At 39.4% G+C, this 23,281-nt stretch overlaps 2 protein-coding genes across 2 annotated transcripts; both read right to left on the reverse strand.

The window, feature by feature from the left end:
* Window positions 1-933: 933 nt before the first annotated feature.
* LOC142052058 (matrix metalloproteinase-27-like) lies at window positions 934-8,854 on the reverse strand. The gene is made up of 10 exons (XM_075081899.1): window positions 8,678-8,854; window positions 8,082-8,320; window positions 7,325-7,473; window positions 7,099-7,227; window positions 4,917-5,078; window positions 4,621-4,744; window positions 3,763-3,893; window positions 3,380-3,539; window positions 1,533-1,636; window positions 934-1,322 (listed from the first exon to the last, which is right to left on the reverse strand). Exons 1-10 carry the CDS (start codon window positions 8,846-8,848, stop codon window positions 1,222-1,224), a joined length of 1,470 nt encoding a protein of 489 aa, XP_074938000.1. The 5' UTR covers window positions 8,849-8,854; the 3' UTR covers window positions 934-1,221.
* A 7,350-nt stretch (window positions 8,855-16,204) lies between these two features.
* On the reverse strand, window positions 16,205-23,161 carry LOC142052059 (interstitial collagenase-like). Its single transcript, XM_075081900.1, has 10 exons — window positions 23,017-23,161; window positions 21,787-22,031; window positions 21,366-21,514; window positions 21,150-21,275; window positions 20,275-20,436; window positions 19,787-19,904; window positions 18,983-19,116; window positions 18,160-18,319; window positions 16,708-16,808; window positions 16,205-16,498 (listed from the first exon to the last, which is right to left on the reverse strand). The coding sequence occupies exons 1-10, from the start codon at window positions 23,119-23,121 to the stop codon at window positions 16,398-16,400; spliced, it is 1,401 nt and encodes a 466-aa protein (XP_074938001.1). The 5' UTR covers window positions 23,122-23,161; the 3' UTR covers window positions 16,205-16,397.
* Between the last annotated feature and the right edge of the window lie 120 nt (window positions 23,162-23,281).

Raw genomic sequence — 23,281 nt, forward strand, 5'->3', positions numbered from 1 at the left:
CTTCATTGATGATCTGGATGAGGGGATTGAGTGCACCCTCAGTAAGTTTGCAGAAGACACGAAGTTGGGTGGGAGTGTCAATCTGCTGGAGGGCAGGTCTTATGAGGAGTGGCTGAGGGAGCTGGGATTGTTTAGTCTGGAGAAGAGGAGGCTGAGGGGAGACCTTATTTCTCTCTACAACTACCTGAAAGGAGGTTGTAGCAAGGTGGGAGTTGGTCTCTTCTCCCTAGTAACAAGCGATAGGACGAGAGGAAATGGCCTCAAGCTGCACCAGGGGAAGTTTAGGTTGGACATTAGAAAAAACTTCTTCACCGAAAGGTTTGTCAAACATTGGAACAGGCTGCCCAGGGAAGTGATTGAGTCTCCATCCTTAGGGGTATTTAAAAGAAGGGCAGATGTGGTGCTTGAGGATATGTTTTAGTGGTGGACTTGGCAGTGATAGGTTAGCGGTTGTACTTGATGATCTTAAGGGTCTTTTGCAATCTTAACGATTCTATGATTCTATGATTCTATGAAAGGTTGTGCTCTGTGACATTGTAATTGAATTTATTTCTTGAGTAGGACAGGGCTGATTTGTGAAGGATGTCATTCATAGATTAATAAAAAATAGCCACTGATGAAATGCTACACTATATTGTTATGCTATAAAGATGGATCAAGGTGAGTTAATATATTTAGACACTGGGGCTGGAGGGTGATTTTGGTGGCAAAATACTGATATGATCTGAAAGGGGCAAGGCTCCAATAGTCAAAGAAGAGCAAGAGAGAGGACAGAAAAACAAGTGATTAATGAAAACCTGGCTCTTGAAGATGTTTGGAGAGAAAAGAAGCAAAATACAAACATTGTTATGTTGGAAGAATATTAGCACATTAGCCTGAAGTCTTTCACACCTCAGAAATACAGAACGCCTTCAAAAGATGAAGCAGAAAATAGTTGACATCAGCCTAAAACCATTTATTGACAAAATATTTGAAAACACATCAAGAGTTTAAAATAATAAATTATGGTGGACGCTTTGCACTTAATCAGGGAAAAAAATGCAGTTTTGTTCTAGCTTTTGGAGATACAATTAGAGCTGACATGCTGATTTATTAGAATAGGAGACATATGAAAACTAGACCTGTTGCCTCTTCTGTATAGGAGCGTATATATGAACAACCTTTGAGAAATCTAGAATGATTTTTACTCTCATTTGCTGGGTGTAAGAAAGTTTAATGATATTAACAGTTAAACCAGCTGTTACTCTTTATTTCACGGATAACTTTTTTAGCAGCAGGGTCGAACTCCCACTGCTTCGATCCATGGAAGAAGTAGAATAATCCTGGAAAAAAAAAAAGGTAAAGCATTGTGCTATGGATACAAGAAATAGCTTCATTCTGACCAAGCTAGGAACATCATCTTTGTACATACAGGAGAGTATCTCTTCGGTTCTCTTTTTTGCAGGATACAGCAATAATGACATTCATCATAATTTCAGAACATATGTTATTTACAGGTAAACCGATTTAACTTAAAAGCTCATTTCATTTACCTTTCTGTTGGAAAACAGCGTCAACCTTCTGGCTAATTCCTGGAAAGTCAGCAACTGTCTGTCTAGGATAACCCTTCTCCATGGACTGGCTGTTTTCATCAAACCTAAATCATATGGAGACATGTAATTTTACCAAGTTTAGGCATTGATTCTGTAAAGTATTATGCAGCTGCTGAAAGGTGTCCACCATTTTACTGGGGTTACAGAGAGTAAAGTTATCTACTCGCACAAATGTCTGCAGGATGCTGGCAATCATGTTTTCCATGAGGTGGCTCATGGAAATAGTGATAAAGGCAGGAACAGCTTCAAAGAAGCATCTGGAGTGAGACAAATTGAAGGAAGACCTTCATTTGAGAAACACGAGGAAGAGCACAGGAAGGCCTGAGTCTGTGGATGGATCCCGCAAAACAAGGGGTAACAGTGGCAGAGAGCAGTGACCCCTGTCACATGCAGAGTGCGACACTTGGCTTTGAGTTTCCTGCAACAGTAGCATGTCCTGCAGTGTGCCCAAAAGCACTCACAATACATACCTTCAAAAAAACAGAGACCAAGGAGAAGATTACCAAGAAAGGCACCATCAGTTTGTCAAGACATTTTTGACAGCAGGGATTGGATTTACCTCCTCTAACAATAGCAGAGTGACAGGCAGCGCATGAAAACTGGCTGTGTTGATTCCTGCTACAGTGACTGCACATATTTATTGCATGAACTTTAAACTCCTCTTGGGCTTTGATATGATATTGTACATAGTCCTCTACTAGCTGACAGATTTAGATGGAGGAAAGGAAGCTGACTTATTTCTAATACAGTCAAGTTGTTCCTAACTGAGCCAGGATAATGTTTATGAGATGGGGCTGAATTTGGGGGCTGAAATGAGGACCTAAATTGTTCTTCAAGATTTGAGGAACCCTCTCAGGAAAAAACGAAGCAAACAAAGAAGCCTTTGTTTTAGTTCTCCTTGGATACAAGATATACTTTTCACAGGGACATGAGACTGAGAGAATGAGTTACTAGGTAAGAAATCTGTGCTGTGGTTTTCTTGCATGCTTTTGTCTTGTGACCGAGGCAGTAAAATAGCAATGCAAGATACTGTAAATACTCTTTCCAAAACTATCAAAAACAAAGGGCAGGAAATGACATGCAGCTCAAGATCCAGCTGACACTGTATGTATGAGGTACCCCACCATTAATCCCAATAAAGTCTCTTTGACACACGCGTGCTCCCGGTTGCCAGCAGAGGGCCTTTGCAGCAGTTGTCCTTGCACACAGGAGGAATCCATCAGCTTCCCAGAGCTGACCTTTTGCTTCTGTTTGCCTGGTGTTTGGGTATCATGCCAGCTTGGGAACAGGATTTAGAAGAAACATGTTGCAAATCCAATGCTAACCAGCCAAAGAAAGGAAAAGGAACTATCACTTCTATCACTCTAAAAGAGATAAAATAATTCAGGGCTTTTCAGAAATCAGAGAAATCCTGCACAGCCATCCCAGCCAACCTTCTGCTGAAGTATCTTTCAGATCTTTACTTTCAGACATACTTTGGCTATTGTATTTGTAAAAATTCTCAACATGCTGGAATTCTTTCAGCTTCCAGGCATAATGCATCAAAATAGGTCCATATCTTGAATGCCCATTTCAGGACACCCTTAAGCTCTTAAAAGTCAAAGCTATATTCTTCTCCCCATCCAGGAGTCAAAGAAACATTTCTATGAAAAGTAGGATTACTATACTTACCTAGTTACATATAGTTATCTAAAGGCCTACTTTCTGTTTTATCACATGGAAAATTTTATTTGTATTCAGCTTATATTGGAGTCAATCATAAGAAAACGTTTGTCATTTTTTCTTACCTCCAGTACTTGTTACCCACGAAAAAGTCTGTCTTCCCTGTATTTTTATTACAAACAGCTGCATCAATTTTCTTGACACCTTTAGGGAAACCCAGTATGTTGATATTCTTTGGGTAACCAAGCAACACCTGATACCCACTGATAACCCAGTATTTATTGCCTGTTTAAAAAAAAAAAAATTAGTGTCACCAGTGATTTTCAGACACTAAAAGAAAACATACAGTCCCTTAATGTAGGTTATAGGAAAACCAGATGAAATGTCCCGAGGTTTTTTTTTATTTATTTGAAAAGTGAATTTTATGCATGTATAGCTACCTTTCCTTCCTTCCATCTTCCCACAGAACTAAAGTTAAGAAAAATGTAAAGAAAATCCCATACTTCACCTTTGAAAAATAGGATCTGATCTTTCATGTTCTCATACACAGCTTCAATACCAGGTGGCAGAGTTGGCCAGAAGGCAGAAATTAATTCACGTTCAGCTTCTGAATTATCAGGATAGACTCGCCATAAGTGCCTGATTTAAATATGAAACAGTTTTTGTAGTAAATAATAAACCACAGACATTTCTATATATGCATAACAACGTGAGCAATGTTGTCACTTACAAGTTCTTTCTTGTCAGTGCAGCTACCTGGGTTGATGTGTCGGAAAGGAAAACATTCCCCTCAGTGGGAAGTGAGGTGTTTTTTTTTTTAATTCTGGCTTCTTTCTCGAATTACCCTTCTCATTGGTACTGGTTGATTAATAGGATCAGCTACAAGCAGCTGAAAAGTTCAGGTTGTACCTGTACCATATAGTAAGAGAGTTATAGGGTACCAGATGAGCCTGACTGTAAGCTGTTCCCTGGCTGACTTGCCTGGATGGCTTTGGGCTTGCATAGGTGACTGGATGAGAGATTGACCCAACTATATGGTAGAACATACCATATATTACCACATATTGGTTGCAGCATTTAGTCACATCACTACTTGGTGTAACCATATTTATATTTGGGAAAAAAGCTTTATTGGGACTGAGATGTTTCTGGAAAAAAGAATGAAGCATGTTTTTTTCAGGGGATCCTGTAAAAATATTAATATAACTCATATCTGCTAAAAGTTTTACTTCCATGAACTGCAATCTATCCATTTATCTAATTATAAATCCTATAATCATAATCATGTGAACCACCAAAGTATTCAGTCTTTTCAAAAGCAAGAAAAAATAAACCTCACAGAGACAAATGCCATATCAATATTTACCTGCCCTTTAGAAAAATGACTTCTCGTTGGAGTGTAGTTATAGCATCAAAAGACATCTGGGAGCCACAGGTTTTAGGTGAGGTAGGGGTGGCTGGACTTTTATCTGGGGCATTTGATGGATATCCTAAGGGAGGTATTTTAGAAAGAATACATCAAATTTGAAGAAATATTAAGGTTTTCACATGTAAATGCATTTTTGATATTATGAGAATACAATTATTTTTACAGTGAAACTTTGTGAAAGAGATTATTTCTCTCCTGCTTGCTTCTTTTTTTAAGCCATGGATTTTACTCACCATATATGGACTGAATGCCACTTATATCATCTGGAGAGAGGGGAAATTCGCTGGGGCTGATGTAGGCGTAATTGGGGAACATCAAAGCCCTCTGGTCATTAGAATGGGAGAGACCCAGGGCATGGCCAAACTCATGAGCAGCAACAAGGAACAAATTGAACCCTTAAAAAATGGATAGAGATAAGAGCTTAGTCTAATGTTGGTCTGCAAATGGCTGATACGAGCACAGCAGGGCTATTGCTCGGTGACAGTTTTCATACAATATATTGACATTCACTAGGGTATGCATATACGTAAGCATATTTTTTATATAGGATAAGGTTGTGTTCTTCCCCCACTAGAAGGGAGTGACTTTTGGCCCTCCTTCCTGCTGTTCTTTCTGTTTGCTACTGAAAGTATGTGTGTGGCATGAGTAGATGTCTGGGGGTGAGTATGGGTGCAGCTCTGAGGAATGTCCTGGCAGGGTTTCCTGGCTGAGCTAAAACAGATTAAATAGTGAGTCAGATCAAACTAACAGCTCTCCAGGGCAAGGACAGGACAATGCACTCCATGCTCACTTGAGGTACCAAAGTGCCACTCTGTGTGTCACCATCCCTCCTACAGAAAGAAAGATGAGATCATGAATAGACATGGAAAAATATAACTTTAGCAGAATGATTTACCTTTTTATCATTAGGACTTTAAAGTGTGTCATTTATTTATAGGCTTGTCAAATAAAATACCTTTTAAAAATATGCTTGTGCATGCTTATTCCCAGTGAAATATATTAACACAGTAAATTTCATTCAACATGTATCCCTCCAATTAACATGCCTTTCTGAATTAGGGAAGAATGATCATCTGCCCTGCAGACCAAGAGCCAGCAATGTCAACAGACTTAGTGAAGATCACAAATCTGTGGCAGAGCAGAGGACTGCTCATCGATTGCCCAAGAAAGGCTGGATGTAGCCAAGATATCCATTTCTCAAAAAAACAAGCAAAGCCTCAATTTTTCCACATGTATTTCCAGTCCTCCCTCTCACGAGTCCTCCGAGCTCTCCAATGAGTTCTGCAATGCCTGGCTGTGCTGTTGAGGAACAGCAGCAAAACTGGGGTTGACCCCTTCAGGCCCAGTGTGGAGAAAACATTGCATTTTATCAGCACGATATGTCCACCCCTCATCCTTCATTTTTTCCCCAACACAATAAACCCACACCTCTCCTCCCTGTGCAGTGCTCTGACAGCACCTCCTTGTTTGTTAGCTCCTTGCTTTTCCTGCAGCATGACCTCAATTATCCTGTTGCAGTTATCCTCTGCAGGTTTCCATCTCAAAAACTGGATGAGAAGAGGGTCTAAAGTACAACAAGGTGCCTGTATACTGACGGATCTGTCAAAGGCAGTATGTGCTGTATGGCCAGCCTGGAGGTTGAGGGGAGGGGGCTGAGGGAAGCAGATGGATCCCAGCCAGACGGCTGAGCACTCGGCGTTCCCCTCTCTTCTGGCCTGGTGGCACACATCTATAGTCAGCTCTACACACTGTATCTCAGCCCATGGGTGAGCTACAGCACGGTCAGACTTCCAGTTGCTGACAGGCAGCTGAAATTGCTTGAAGAACACTTTCGTGTATAAGCCCGTCCTAGCTTGAATGCAGAGTAAAGCTATAACAGCCTATAGTTGGACCTATCTTGGTATTATTAGTGAAGACTCTTCATTATCACTGGTGGCTGTAAATGTTTTTTAGGTGGTGGGGATCTCCTCTGAGGGCTGCTGCAAGGCACAGTGCGTGGCAGTGCCTCTGCAGTGTGTGGTAGTGCCTCTGCAGTGTGTGGTAGTGCCAGGCTTTGTGCCAGTGTGTGCACCAGGAGAGGAAAAAGTCAGAAAACTTCTACCAAGGCTTGTGAAACTCTGATGGGCATGGCCCCTACCAACCCCAAGGTAAGAGTAGCCCATGTCTGTAGAATGTGTATCTGAAAAGAGTTGTCCTGCTGGTATCTTTACCAGTGTTAAATAAGAACTACAGCAGATCAGGGTGATTTTACGTCAGCATCATTTCAAGTATTCCAGTTGGAGAATGTCCTGTAATATCCTCAAACTGCTCTTATGGTTAATGGTGCATTTAATCTCATTCTATTCCTTCACTTAAATAAAATCAGAAAGGAATTTACCCATCTGCATAACACTTCAGAAACCCTTTTTTACCTACCAGCTGAGCCTGTGGTCCAGTGTTCATCCTCGTCAAAGTGCACATCACCACCAAAACCAATGCCAGGTGGAAAGGCATGAGCAAGGACACCAAGGGGGCCATCAAAATATCGAGGGCAATGTCCATGAGCTAAATAATATGATGTTGAAACAACATTGAGTTTATGTTATGACTATTGGAAAATCTTTAAATTAATCTTATCATTGGTTTGCAGTCAGCATATTACCTTTGGTGCCAAAAGCAATCATTATATCTGCTATTCCCTCATGAATACGAGTGAAAATCAGCGGGGTGACAGTGCTCCACACTTTAAATGCCTTCTGGATTGCTTTATCCACATCCTCTTTGCTCATATCTGGTGTGTAGTTCACAATTCTACAGTTATGAGGGTTCAAGTAATAATGCTTAGTATTTGCAGAAAGAACATCTAATATTATTAAGATGATGAACAGAGATGTATAAGAAGTAATTTAACCTGTAATCCAATAGCTCCCAAGATTCATCCAGGACTGAATGAGTTTGAGGAATGTGAAAACTGTCCAACATGCCTTTTTCATAATAATAATTGTGTACATGGTGTCAGTTTTTCTCAAAATGGCCCTTAGCCAGGAGTTCGGCTCTTGAGCATGAAGAAAGTAATCTCCTCAGGTTTCTGTGACTATTAAACTGTTGATTTTAGCAAATTTTGAAGATAATGGGGCTTGTACAGGGTACAATCGATGTTTCTGTTTGGCTCACAGAATATTTGTCAGAAGTGATACATGACAGGCAAAATACTGTGGTTGACTCAGAAAATGTAAAATACCCAGCGTGACTCTCAGAAATTTGTCTCAGGAATATGTATAGCTAACAGCTGGGGAAAGAGAAACATTTTCATATTCCCAACAGGAAACAATTGCTATAGAAGTTATATTTAAATACAACAAACGTGGATACCCAGAAAACCAAAATTTAAACTCAAAAAGTAACTATTGAAATACTACCTGTATGTCAGGTTAGTTTTTTTCCATCCTGGCAGAGTAACACCATAGAGACCCACATCAGGAACTCCACACCTGGGTTTCTTCATTACTTCCAATGTCTCAGTATCTGGTTTTCCAGTCACTTTCAAACCAAAAAATTGTTGCATTTTCTGAAGTTTTTCACCTGTGGATTCAGCATTTATTTTCCATCCAAGTTGAGTTGGATCTGGCTCAACAGCATAGAATTTATTTAAATAGTCCTAGTAAAAAGATAAAGCAAACACATTTACATTTTGATCTGTTTCTTAAACAAATACCTTAGGACTGATATTGTTTGAGTACTTTTCTGGCAAAGTCATCTGCCTGTGATTTTGGAGAACAACAAATGCTTTTCTGAGGATCGTAGCTAAACGGAAACAGACACCATTGTCCCTGACTCTTATTCACTTGACATTTCCAGTACAGATTTATTCTGCTTTAGTGAAGTAGATTATTACAACAGAGTTCTGTGTAATAACATCATCTCAGAAAGACAGCTGACTGCTGTGTTGCTGGAACACACAGATTATATCTAAAAAGAGGGCTCAATAGATCTCAGGTATGGACAATGGAGTTACCTGTACAAGCTTTGCATCTTCTTCTTTGTTGTCTTTCTCTGGGTGGACAGGAAGAGTGTTAGAAGCAGCTGCACACATTAAAAGCAAAAGTAAAAGATCCTTCATTATTACTCTCAACTCTGTCCTGGTAGGAGAGGAGTCTTTCTGTTCTCTGTGCATTCTCTCTCGCATCCCAGTTCGTATGGTTATGGGGTGCTTTGTAGAGTCAGCTGTAGACTGACTCAGAGTTTATCATGCTCTCATTACCTCCACACATCCTATAACACTGTGCTGGCCGGCACAAGAAAACTTAATTAAACCCATCCGACTTCACAGACATCTGAAGTCAGTTAGTTAGTATTTGAATATTCCTAAGCTTTTTGGCTATCATTTCAAAACTGGCACTCAGTTTTAATTATTTTACACTGAATTTTAGTGAATCTGAGCAATTTCACACCACAGGAAATGGTGGACAAATACAAAACCTTTTAAGTTATCCCAACACAGCTGTGTGAAATGAGGCTACCAAATATCCAGGGACTCTTAACCATTCTCAGCCTAGAAAATGGGAGTCATGCATCAGATATGAAACCCATACAAAAAAATTAAAACTTTGGTAAAAGTTACTGTAAGCAGAAAGTTTTCTTTTTAAATTGATCCATAAAGTGAGACTGGGTGTTTTGGAAAATGGATGAAAACCCCAAATCACTCCCCACCTCTTCCCTGCAACTCTTTGAAGAGGTGTGTTTCCTTCAAATTATACTGGTGAAATCCAAGATATACATGAACAAAAAAGATTTTACCCTATAAATCCAGCCTAAAGGCTGCAAATGATCTTTTATCTCTGTCTGCATTTACCGTATGTATGCATCTATCTATCTATCTGTCTATCTCTCTCTCTCTCTCTCTCTCTATCTCTCTCTCTCTATCATCTATTTGCCATTTCATCACAAAAGGTTTCTTCAGTTTAACCACATTAGCCACAGGGGATATGATTATTTCCTGTCTTAAGTAATTCAGAATGAAGGAAGTTTCAAGAGTCACACAAGCTGTGACAAATGATGGGATTCCACCCTATGCTGGCCAAGCACCTTCCTCTTCCACTGGCAGCTATGGGAGCTGAAGGTATTTGGCACCCCAGAGGAGCTCTGACAGCACACACTCAACATTTAGAAAACACTTGTAAGAAATACCCTGATGTTGGACTGTGGCTTTTTCAGGAAATCCTTGCTTCCATGTTTTTTGTTTTTTTTGCTGTCACTTGCAGCCAACTTTTCTCCAGCTGGAGATGTTAGTGATGAATTTTCTAGCCTGAATTTCACAATGTAGCCTTCTTAGTTAAACTTGTTTGTTAATGGCATTTCTCAGCTACCATAAAAACCAAACCAAAACAACAAACCCTTCCCCTAATTTGGTTCTATTAACATTGTATTGTAAGGTAAGAGACCCCTGAGGCCTAGATCCCATTCAGTTCTGTAACTGAGGTACCAGCTGTGACAATGAATTTTATGAGATGGAGAGCTCAACTGAACTGAGACTGGAAATTACATGTGTGTTCATCCAGAAGCACAGACTTCCTTTTTTGAGATGTCTCTTATGTTTATAAATGGATATATTTGTTTGTCTCAAAGGTTTTAAAGCTAGAAGGAATGACCATGGTGCTATCATCTGACTATATACATGGTGTAGGTCACAAAAGACAAACATCTGTCAGTGGCTTTTGCACCAAGCCTATTTTACAATGTCACTAGAACACATTTTTGGAAAACATGTTTTGGCTGATATGAATTTAATTTTGTAAAAAAATCAAGGCAGCATTATGAACAGATTTGGTATGAACTGGGAGAAGTGGTTTTTTTTTTCCACTGTGGTTGGCCATCAGATCCCCACAGCTGTCTGCTCTTTAGCAGTGGAAGGATAGACACAATGAGAGCAGATAAGTTAAGATTAGTTGCACGTGGCTTTATGCATTAAGCATTCTTCTGTAGAAAATGGAGGAATACATATCTCTGGAGAGTGATTCAACCAGCTATCTTAGAACAGAAACAACTGGCTTCTGTAGGTGCTCTCTGACTTTATTGAACGTAGAGAAGCTTAAACAACTAATTTAGACTACATTTCGAGTTTCAGCTAACAGCTCAAGCTACATTAGTGCTTGCTCAGAAGACATTTGAATGACAGATGATGCAGGCTGATGTCACTCAAAGCACTTTCAGTTTTGCAACTTGACCACCTGCACAACATAGCAGCCAATTCCCACTGACTGTAGGAAAAAGGCTTGCACAGGTTTTTTAGCAAGCAATGTTTCGCAAATACACTTATAGCTGCCTTTGAGCTCTAGCAAAAGAAGAAGTTGCATCAGCAGCTGCTGGTTATGGTTTCCTAATGCTTATCTTTGACACTGGTTAGAGTTGGTGGATGTTGATCTACCTTGTGACTTCTTTTCTCAACCTAGAATTGGTTTTATCCAGACTGCAGCAGTGAGACCCATGTTTTAATGCAGAAAAGTTGCTGCCTATCCTCATCACATCAGTAGTACCAAGTGATGCTATACAGAGCATCACAGGAATCATCAATGCTGCAGCATCATGGTGATCTTAACACAATACCAGCAGGGATGTGGGTGTCTGCATGTGAGTTTAAGCTTGCATTATATCAACATAAATCTAATCACAGAATCACAGGATCACAGAGTGGTAGGGGTTGGAAGGGACCTGTGGAGATCATCTTGTCCAAACCCCCCCTGCTTGAGCAGGCACACCCAGAGCAGGGGGCACCGGAACTCGTCCAGGTGGGGTTTGAATGTCTCCAGGGAAGGAGACTCCACAGCCTCCCTGGGCAGCCTGTGCCCCTGCTCTGGCACCCTCACAGGAAAGGAGTTTTTTTCTCCTATTGAGGTGGAACTTCCTGTGTTCCAACTTGTGCCCATTGCCCCTTGTCCTGTCCTTGGTCACTAATGAAAAGAGCCTGGTCCCATCATCCTGACACTCACCCTTTAGATATTTATAGGTATTTATGAAATTTCCCCCTCAGTCTTCTCTTCTCCAGGCTAAACAAACCCAAGTCTCTCGAGCCTTTCCTCATATGGGTGATGCTCCCATCCCCTGATCATCTTCACAGCTCTCTGCTGGACTTGCTCAAGCAGTTCCACATCCTTCTTGAACTGGGGGGCCCAAAACTGGACACAGTGCTCTAAATGTGGTCTCACTAGAGCAGAGTAGAGGGGGAGGATAACCTCACTTGATCTGATGGCCACACTCCTTTTAATACATCCCAGGGTACTGTTGGCCTTCTTGGCCACAAGGGCACAGTGCTGGCTCAGGGTCACCTTGCTGTCCACCAGCACTCCCAGAGTCCCTCTCAACTGAGCTGTTTTCCAGTAGTCCAGCCCCCAGCCTGTACTGGTGCCTGGGGTTGTTCGTCCCCTGGTTCAGGACCTTGCACTTGCTCTTGCTGCATTTCATGAGGTTCCCCTTGGCCCAGCTCTCCAGCCTGTCCAGGTCTCGCTGGATGGCAGCACAGCCTTGTGGTGTATCAGCCACTCCTCCCAGCTTGGGGTCATCAGCAAACTTGCTAAGCTTAGACTCAATCCCTTCACCCAGCACATTGATGAATATGTTGAAGAGGACTGGACCCAGCACAGACCCCTGGGGAACACCACTAGTGACAGGCCTCCATCCAGACTCTGCCCCATTGATCACAACCCTCTGAGTTCTGTTGTTGAGCCAGTTCTCTGTCCACCTCACCCTCCACTCATCCAACCCACAGTTCCTTAGCTTGCCTGTGAGGATGCTATGGGAGACAGTATCGAATGCTTTACTGAAGTCAAGATAGACAGCATCCACTGCTCTCCCTCTGTTGACCCAGCCAGTCATGCCATCGTAGAATGCTATCAGGTTGGTCAAGCATGATCTTCCCTTGGTGAATCCATGTTGATTGCTTCTGATAACCTTCTTGTCCTCTACATGCCTGGAGGTGACCTCCAGGATGAACTGCTCCATCACCTTTCTGGGGATGGAGGTGAGGCTGACTGGCCTATAGTTCCCCAGGTCCTCCTTCTTGCCCTTTTTGAAGATTGGAGTGACATTTGCTGTCCTCCAGTCCTCAGGCACCTCTCCTGTCCTCCACGACCTTTCAAAGATGATGGAGAGTGGCTCAGCAAGAACATCCGCATGCTCTCTCAGTACTCATGGGTGCATGCCATCGGGGCCCGTGGTCAAATGGTCAAATCAATATGGTCAAGTGGCATCTAGAGAACACTTAATCTGACCACATGTAGGAGGTAAACTTAGGATGATTTATGCAGCTCTCAGAAGCTCATGAAATGTTTTGGCCAACACCATTGACTATGATGAAAGCCTAAGCCTGAGATTACATGAAAACAGTTAAGCTGCCTAGACAGTGTTTTGTTGTGCTTTTGAGATAGCCTAGTGAACCTGAGACATTGACACAGGCCTGGTGGCTGTGACCCAGGACCTAGAAGGAACATGTGGCTTCTACACTGGTAGTTGAAGGCCAACTGGAAGCCTTCAGGCACTGAATGGCATTAGATACCTGTTCAGGCAGCTGAGTTGAGCCACTACTTTACAGGCTCAATCCTACCATAGAGTCATCAAAGCTGAATCATTTTTCAGCTTGCATGAAAAACATGAGACAATGGCAAATGATTCGAATAATTATTTAACCCTTGGCAAACCTTTAGCAAAGACTGTGGCCTGTAGGGGGAGGATTCAACCACCCGAACATTGGTGCCTAAAGACAGTGTAGGGTCTGTGGGGCTTTGTGAAGTGCTGGTCTCCCAGAAGTCCTGTTTCATACCTGCATGGGTGACTTGGATACCCTACAGCACCTCAGATGTACTAAATGCATGTTTAGGGATTTGGATTCCTGCCTGGGCAAATATGCCTCATTTAATAATGATGTGGGCCACAACTACACACAAAACCAGTAACCAGACACTAGGGAGTGGTACAGTGCTCTATGCTAGCACAGTAATTAGCAAATAGGACCATACACTTATTAAAAGGGAGTAAGAAAATGGCAGATGATTGTGTGAACTGAGCTGGAAACACCACCTAGATCCCAAATTATTGAAAGCAGTGCTTGCGCCTTCAGGCAGGTGAAAGCTGCTGGCAACAGATGTGCTCTCCTTCTAATGGTGTGGCTGGAATGGAGCAATTGCTATGCTTATGCAGGCAAAGGAAATATTCACTCACAAAAGCACAGTGAATATTTCTCATGAAGAAATCACTTCATTTTGAGCTCTGTGTCTTCCTGCTCAAGGGAAATCCACAGAACAAATTTCAGAAAATGTGGCTGTGTTGTGGTTCAGCCCCTGTCAGCAACTAAACACCACGCAGTCACCCGTTCACTCCTCCCACGCTGGTGTGATGGGGGAGAGAATTGGAAGAGCAAAAGCAAAAAAAAACCCCAAACTTGTGGGTTAAGATAAGAACAGTTTAATAAATAAAATATAGTAATAATGGTAATGATAATAACAATAATAAGGAAAAGGGAAAAAGGGAAAAAACAAAAACCACAAACGATACAACCGCTCACCACCTGCCGACTGACGCTGCCCATCCCCGAGCCACGATTGCTGCCTCCTTCCCCCGGCCAGCCCCTCCCAGTAACATACTGGGCATGACGTTACATGATATGGAATATCCCTTTGGTCAGTTTGGATCCGCTCTCTTAGCCATGCCCCCTCCCCTCTCAGCTTCTTGTGCATCCGGCAGAGCATGGGAAGCTAGAAAAGTCCTTGACTAGTACAAGCACTACTTAGCAACAACTAAAACATCAGTGTGTTACCAACATTATTTTCATACTAAATCCAAAGCACAGCACTGTGCCAGCTGCAGTGAAGAAAATTAACTCTATCCCAGCTGAAACCGTGATAGCCTGGCAACTAAAAATAGGAACTTACCAGTATACCAAAATGTATGGACTAAAAATAATGCCATTATAAACTTTATTCTCTCTTTAACTTCTTCATCTTCCATGGTTTGTAAATTACCCTTTATCTCTCTTTGTCCAAAACATAACCACCTTCTTACCCCTCGTCTCCCATTTAATGTTTTCTCTGCCCCATGAGTACCCGCTACTTTTTCCCTCTAGAGAGGGGCTAGTGTTCTGCTTTAAATCTGAGGAGCTGGTCTGGCATTGCTTGAGATCTTCTGCTCCTACTTCATATCTGAAGGGAACATGTGCTTCCAATTTTTATTTTTTAATATATAAGTGGTCTAATAAGAAATATTATCTTTCCCTGCATATCTTGTGTCATGTTTGTAGACCATGTCTCCTAAAAATAATTTTAGATTTATATACTTCTAAAATAATTTTTGTTTTAATTGTAATTGGTAGTTCAGTAGCACTGGCTTACACACAAAAACATGATTTAAATAGCATTGCTACTAAGGTTTCGAACTAAAGAACCGGTACCTAAAACACCTTGTGAGAAGAGGGTTCACATAAAGTAACTTCTTAATTAAAGCCATTGATTTACCCTAATTTAATTTTTATAATTTTATAATAATTTTTGGGCTTTATAAAGACTAGAATACATTCAAATTAAATTTCAGTTATACAGTTTCTTATCTTTGAATAGTATTTAGACTAATTTTTACTCCTGAATTTAATCACTGTAAGAACTACCAAGTCTGTTCCTTATTTACAAAGGAGACAGTTTAATAAGCTTCTAATACATACACCTAAGTAATGAAAAATTACATGGACATGTTTTTATAAGGTAACACATTCATTTCTCAGAATGCAATTCTGTTACAGTAACCTGAAACCTTCCTCTGAATTATGTTGAATAATACAGATGTTGTACCAGATAATACATTTTGTTATGATCATAAAGCTGCTAATGCTGTGAACTACAAAGGCTAAATAGAGAGTGGATAACCCTTTAAACACCATTTTAATTGCAGATATTTGAAAAAACTGCAATTAATCTGGAAGTCAAGCTGTCTTTTTCATGAACTTTTTGTATCAGAAATTTTTTTGGCCAAGAATTTTCATTTTTTAAGCAAATGTCTTCATCATTTAACCCACTGAAATTAGGAGGGATTTACTAACTACTGGAGTAGTAAGCACTTGAAAGAACCTTGAGTAAAGAGGTTTATTTGTCCATTATGTGATGTGGCTACCTATGACAGCAAGGGACTAGTTTCAGTGATCTAAGGGTCCTTTCTATTCTATATTTCCAGGCTTAAGCCCAGTTTCCAAACCCAAAAACATGAGGAAAAAAGTCCTGCGTACACCCTGGAGGAAAGACTAAGAGTGGAAGAGGGGGAAAGGTGAACAGAAATGTAGAAGTGTGATTTGTAGACTGGTGTTAATGAGACCCAACTAGCCAAATTACCCATACGATTTTCACCAGGGCTTTTAGAGGGTGATGGAATTCAGAGCCAGCTGGCTGCTGCTTCCTCTGGCTTTGGGAAAATGACCTGATGTTTCATGCCAGAATACATTTTTTAGTGTTTGGAAGAGAGGCTTGGCTCTTGAGTATTAGTGCAAATAAGACATCAAGGACACAATGATATGACAAACCTAATTTATTAGGAAACTGTAATGTAGCAGGTAAAATTGTAATAACTTATATAAATGTATTTGTTTTACAACAAGTAATTAAGAATATACTCCCACAGAACTTGGATAGAAATCCAATCTGACCTGCTAGTCATAAAATACTGAAAAATTCAGTACATAAAAACATATGGAAAAAACATTACAATTAGCAATTAAACCAGCTGATGCTCTTCATTTGTCCAACAATCCGTTTGGCACGAGGATCAAACTGGAACTGAGTTGTTTTATGGAAGAAGTAGATATAGCCTAGAAATAAAATTTAATCCAATTATATTTCAAAGGTGACTTCTTTTCAGTATTTTGGAAGAAAAACACCAACAAAAACAGTGCATGTATACTTGCTATTTTCCTTTCTATCTCATTAAGGTTAATAACAGTTTTTTGAAAACAAATGATTTTATCTACAGAAACACAAATATTCAAGTAAACCCAGATTAAAGGTGTGTTTTACTTACCATCTTTCTGGAAAGCAGCGTCAACTCTGCCAATTTTTCCAAAGTCGGAGACTATTTTCCTGGGATAACCATGATCCATCGATTTTTTGCTTTCATCATATCTTAAAACAAGAAACACCATTACAATTTGTGAGGAAGCAAGCAATATTTTGAAAGTCCAAAGCAAACTCATACACATAAGCAACTCTACTGTTACTAAGAAGTCTTATAAAGATTAGCTAAAGTCGGTTTTTGTTTTTTCCTATTATGTATTAAGGTTCTCACATTATGAGTGTCTTGAGAGTCAAAAATTCTGCCTTTGGTAAAGTTTGTAACAAGGGTCTCAAGAACCTTGGGAATGCAGTCCAGGAACTTAATAATATATTTCTGGACTGTCCAGAGCCTTGGCCATCACTTGCACATAAAATAAGTTTCTATTTTGAGGCACTGGATATCCAGTTCAGTACAAAAGCAAAACATAAAACTTGGAAGTAGAAGATGGTAACACAGTCCTGAAACATACTTGCATTGGTGTCAACTATGTACTTCTTAAACAAAATTACTCTTTGAAATTTGTCATGAGCTACACTTGAATTATAAATACCACCAACTGTCCAATTGGAGAATATTTATAGATTGTTCATAGAGAAATTAAATTGCAACACTTATTAGCAGTTAATTTTGTTTGAAATGTGAATGAAAAGTGAACACTATCACAACACTGAACAGAAAAGCAGCACTTTTGTGGAGAAAAGTGAATAATATATTAGAAAATCACACTTTCATTGGGCAGATTTTTCATTTGGTTGTAAGTAATTACATTCTGGAGAGTATGATCTGGAGAGCAGGTCTTATGAGAAGAGGTTGATGGAACTAGGGTTGTTTAGTCTGGAGAAGAGGAGGCTGAGGGGAGACCTTATTTCTCTCTACAACTACCTGAAAGGAGGTTGTAGCAAGGTGGGGGTTGGTCTCTTCTCCCAAGTTACTAGCAATAGAATGAGAAGAAACAGCTTCAGGCTGCATGAGGGGAGGTTTAGATTGGGTATTAGGAGAAATTTCTTTATTGAAAGTGTGGTCGGGCATTGGAACAGGCTGCCCAGAGAGGTGGTGGAGTCACCATGCCTGGAGGTGTTCAAAAAAATGTGTAGACCTGGCACTTCAGGCTATAGTTTAGGAGACATGGGGGTATTGCATGGATGGTTGGACTTGATGATCCTAGAGGTCTTTTCCAACCTTACGATTCTATGATTCTATGATTCCTGCTACAAGAATATAATGAATAGTAAAAAAATCCTATAGAAACTTTGACATTTCCAAGCAAATGCTTAAAATTTTTAAACTTCCAGAAAATCCTGTTTAAATTTCCAGAATATACATGGTTTAAACATAATTGTGCTTGAATTTTATAGTTATACATCAGTCCTCAGGGACAAGTGAAAATATGCCCTCTAGTAAGTGAACATTACATCTTACCTCCAGTATCTGTCAGCTATAAAGAAGTATGTTTTTCCTGTGGTTTCATCACTGTAAGCTGCATTAACTCTTTTAACAGTCTTCGGAAACCCCAAATGATAGATTGGTTTAGGATAGCCAGGTAAAATGTCAAATCCCCTGAGAACCCAATATTTATCCTCTGAAAAAATATAAACAAATTCCATTTGTTTTTGCAATAAACAGCATTTAATTGTGTTTTAGATGGGTACTAAACAACGTGTCTTAGATATCATTATAATTCCTGTCAGTTTATTACTTTAGAAAATTGTCTAATTCTTACACTGGGACTACATCATTAAGACAGTGGAAATGTCTTTTGTTTTTATGAATAAAACTCATAAAATCTCTTAAAATAAAAAAAATCGTAAGGTGTACAGATAGTAATTTCCCCAGACTTTTTTCAAATTAATATAAAGCATCAATCTGGGTAATAACTTGGGGAGAGCTGGAGGTTTATGAGTTAATCCACTGACATTGGATTGGGATATTGAGTTTGTTAAATTCCTGTCGTCTGCTATTTGAGTATAGAGCCATATAATATTTTGAAAATTAGACAATGTGCATTAAATTAAATTGTTAAGAAGGACATATGATTAATCAAAATATGTTGGTAATTTTAGATGCAATTAACATATTAATATATGGTAATATATCATGTACTGTAATATGTGCATAATGAAGTTATTTGAGACATTTAAAGAATATTTGACACCTTTAAAGAAGAGTGGTAGTGTGCTGACAGTTTGCAAAGAAGCAGGATGCAACTGGTCAGAAAAAAGTAGAGAATTTCAGATTCCGTTACCTTTAAAAAATAAAACTTCATCCCTCTCAACATTTTCATAAGCAGCTTGAATTCCTGATGATAACTTTGGCCAGAACGTTGAGATAAAATTGAGCTCTGTCTCTGTCCTCTCAGGATGTTTGCGCAGCATATACCTGGTTTAAACAAAATTTGTGTATTAAAATAGTTCAACTCCTATTATAAGTGAAAAATAATTATTATAGCTCCTGGAGTATAACGGGTGGAGATGGGTACCTGGGTGTGAATATTCCCCTTGACTGAGTGTAAAAGAAATCTAGAGTAATTGCACTCTTAACTTTAGAACCTCAGCCACATGCTAAAAATTAGGCAAGATGAACATAAGTCCTTCTATTTCTCTGTAGGACAAGCAGGCTGAGTTGGCTTCAGTAACCACCTAACAGACATCTTTCTACTTAACAATGCTTTCAGTTCTGTCCCTGCTCTTGTATTGAAGAGTAGCAGAAAAGTACAGTGTGGGACCCCTGGGCACATTGCTAAGGGATATAGGAATGCTTTTGCTTTGCTCTTGAATCAAGTTCAGAGACAACTTTGTTGCAACAGTGGCCACAGCAGCAGAATAGTTGGAAAACAACCTAGAAGCCTCCATCTCCTTCACTGCTCTTGTCAATTAGGGGTCTTGGGATTAATGATTTGAGAACTTCCACTTGTGTAAATACATGGTGGTTTTCTAGTGCTTCTTTTTGTAATACATTCCAAAAGGACAGTTTTCCCTCATGGATTACAATTTTTTTTTCAAACTACTGAATATTTTAAAGAGAGAATGTATGTGCTTATTGTTGTTACCTGTTCTTGAAGAATATTATTTCTCCACGAAAGGTAGTAATAGCATCAAATGTCAAATTTGGGTCACAAGCTTGTGGAGTTACGGGTCCTGTTGGCTGCACAGGAGCATTAGATTTTCCTATAGGAAGAACATTTTATCTTTTAGTATGAAGAAATATAAAGACAGTGTTCAGAAGGTCTCTGAGGACACCAAGAACCATCTTTACGGAGAATGAGAAGGCATATGGTTTTAAACTAAGGGTCTGTCACTAAACGCAGGCTATTAATGTTGGTAAAACCGTTTGTGGTCATCTTTTCCAAAATGAATTATTTTCAGAACTGGACTTCAGCTGAAGGTAGCTTCCAGGAATTTTCTCTCTTTTGTTATCAATTGTTCAGCAACAGTTAAACTTCTTATTTTGGTGGAATAAGCATATTTTAAGTATATTCTTATTACTGTTTACCAGCCTCCCAAGTAGAAATATTAAATAAAAATATTTTTTTCTTACCATAGATGGCTTGAATGCCATCAATATCGTCCTGAGGAAGACGGAATTCATTGGGGTCCGTGTAGGAGTAAGTTGGATACATTAGTGCTCCAGGATCATTTGAATGAGACAGACCCAGTGAGTGACCAAGTTCATGGGCCATAACAATGAATAAATTGTAGCCTGTAGGATAAAAATAATATGAAACAAGGTAAAATATGTTTCAGTATTCAGCACAATTGACTAAATGGGAAACACTTAAGCATCCTCCCAAAATACACTACCAGGTACAAGAGAGGCTGCAAGTAATGTTATCAACATTACAAACTCAAAAATATCATAATGGAAGAGCTGTATGAGTACTTGAAGAATGTCCAGACTTAACTCTGGTCTCATCGTCCTTTCTTTAGTGTCCATGTGTCTTAAACACAAATCCTGTTTCTCCTGCTATGACATAAACTGCTCAGATCAAGGAGCATGTGAACTATGAATGGTCCAACAGAAAAAAAAACCTTCAAAACAAAACACTGAGATGACAGTTTTGGTGGTACTCGAATACCCTAGTTAGCACCAAACTTTGAAGTGATAGATTAAGAAAGATAAAGGATTTGACTTGAGAAGTTTACCACCAGATCTTCCTGTATCCAAGTTTTAGGTTTCATCTGAACAAAAAAATGTATTTTTAAGTGCTGACATAGTCGCCATTATAAAGCACTATGACCTAAAAATCTTGATTCCTACAAATGGCAGAAAAAAGAGCAAAGCACTTTAAAAGGATGAGTTTTGCAACTTTTACTTTCTTTTTGCCTCTGTTCAGGCTCATGAACTAAGTATCACATGAACTAATATTGTACCAGGTAAAACTATATAAATGGATACAGTTACAAAGTCCTTACCCCTTCCACCTTTTGTCCAGGCTTCCTCTTCATCAAGATGCACATCTCCTCCAATACCTTCACCAGGCTGGAAGGCATGAGCTAGCTGCCCATTGGGACCATCAAAAGGAGAGTTGTCGCGGTGGTCTAAAATGAAGAGGGGAAAAGCCAGTTAGACTCATAAATTATTTCTATGATTGTAGCTGGCTATTTAATATGTAAATATATCAACGTTACCTCTATAAGCAAAAGAGATCATTATATCTGCTTCTTTGTCCTCAATCTTTTGGAATGTCAATTGTGTCACGTTGCTCCAGACACTGAGAGCTTTTCGGATTGCTTCATCTATATCAGCTTGTCTCATCTTCGGGGTGTAATTCAAAATCCTTCAAAGCAAACCCAAAACATTACAAATTGTTAAGAATAGAGCATTTTAGCTGAAAAATAATAACATGTGCAAAAGTCAGAAATCTTTGATGCATCTTTCATTAATGAAAATTAATAATGCCTTAATTTTAGGTACCACCTCCTGAAGTACCTGTCTTCTTCCAGAAATCAGTTCATCACTCTGGATGTTCGTATATGGCATAATGTTCAGACCCTCCCTAAATTTGGGATGCCAGATCTATACCTTTTTGAACCAGATTAAGAAAGTTACCTGTATGTCAGATTATTTCTTTTCCATTTTGGATTCCCTGGTGTTAACATGTATTGCCCTATATCAGGTATACCGCATCTGGGTTTTTTCATCATCTCCAAAGTGTCAAGATCAGGTTTCCCAGTCACTTGTAGTCCAAAGAATTCCTGCATTTCCTTGAGCTTTGCAACGAGGGGGTTTTCACTGTGTTTTCTTAAATGAGGCTGGTGATCCCTTTGAAGATTGTAGAAATTCTGTAGATAACTCTGAACCAGAGTTTAAAAAAAGGAGAGCATTGTGGCATATCAGTACTGTCTTCAGTCACACTGAAATTTTCTAAGTAATCTTGAACTATTCCCATACCCAAATGCCCTGTGTTTATCAGGAGCAAGAACAACTTATTTTCCCAGGAACTGGTGTGAAGAGTTAGATATAACTTTCAGTTTTCATATAGTTTTCTGAATTTTTTGTTTCACTCATAGAATATATGAAGACATGTCTTTAAATCTAATATTTACTATTAATGATTAATTCCACATTATTAATGATGCCCGATTAACAGCAAAACTTATGAGGAAGCTTATAACTGCTCTCTTTCAAGGAAATAGAGGTTGGCAGTGAGACTCCACACAGCCAGGACTTCCAATGAAGCAGGTGACTACTACTAGAGAGTCAGCACTTGGCAAATCATGGCCTTTATTTTTAGCTATGAAATATGATATTAGGTACTCCTACTAAATTTCAATAATTTTTCTCCAATAAATAATGTTTTATCTGTGTCAGTGTTGTATTTCTCATAGATGTCCCTTTTTTCAAAGTATTCCACAAAAGATCCATTCAGCAAAATGCTGAAATACATGCCTGCTTCAAGCCAGTTTCCTCCCCTATGTTACTGAGACCAGTCATATCACAAGTTTCAAAGCACACTCTGAAATGTAAATTGTTGATGAATTTGGCTCTTTCTGCACAGCCACAGAGCCTTGCTGCTAGAACTCGTGCGTTGGTAGTTTGTTATTACACTACTGACAACATCAAAAGTGAAGTTATGCAATATTCAGATGACTTTTGGGTAAATAAGTTCCACATGATTTTCACACATTTTCTAGATTGATAGGAAACATGTTCTCTTGAAACGTCTGCAAAATGGTACATCTTTAATTTCCAGCCTTATTCTGTGAAAAAAAATCACAATTACAGTTATCTCTCAGACTACCTTATGTCTCATTTAGAAATGCACTGAAAAATGTTTACCTCTACAAGCTGTAGGGTTTGTCCTTCATCTTCTGCTTCTGGAGCCACAGGAAAAGCAGAGGAGAAGGCTACAGATAGCAACAGGAGAAACGAAAGGGTCTTCATCCTCGTCTAAGGTTGTCTGCCTCGGTTTCACACTTGAGCTAGTGAACATGCTTCTCAGCTCTGTTTATATAGCTAATTTGTAAATCAGTGACATTCTGACTCATGTTGTATAACATCCTCTGATTAGTAAAAATGTTGCATAACAGTTTCATCATCAGGT

Source organism: Phalacrocorax aristotelis, chromosome 1 (assembly GCF_949628215.1).
Source record: "Phalacrocorax aristotelis chromosome 1, bGulAri2.1, whole genome shotgun sequence".
Classification (NCBI taxonomy): Eukaryota; Metazoa; Chordata; class Aves; order Suliformes; family Phalacrocoracidae; genus Phalacrocorax; species Phalacrocorax aristotelis.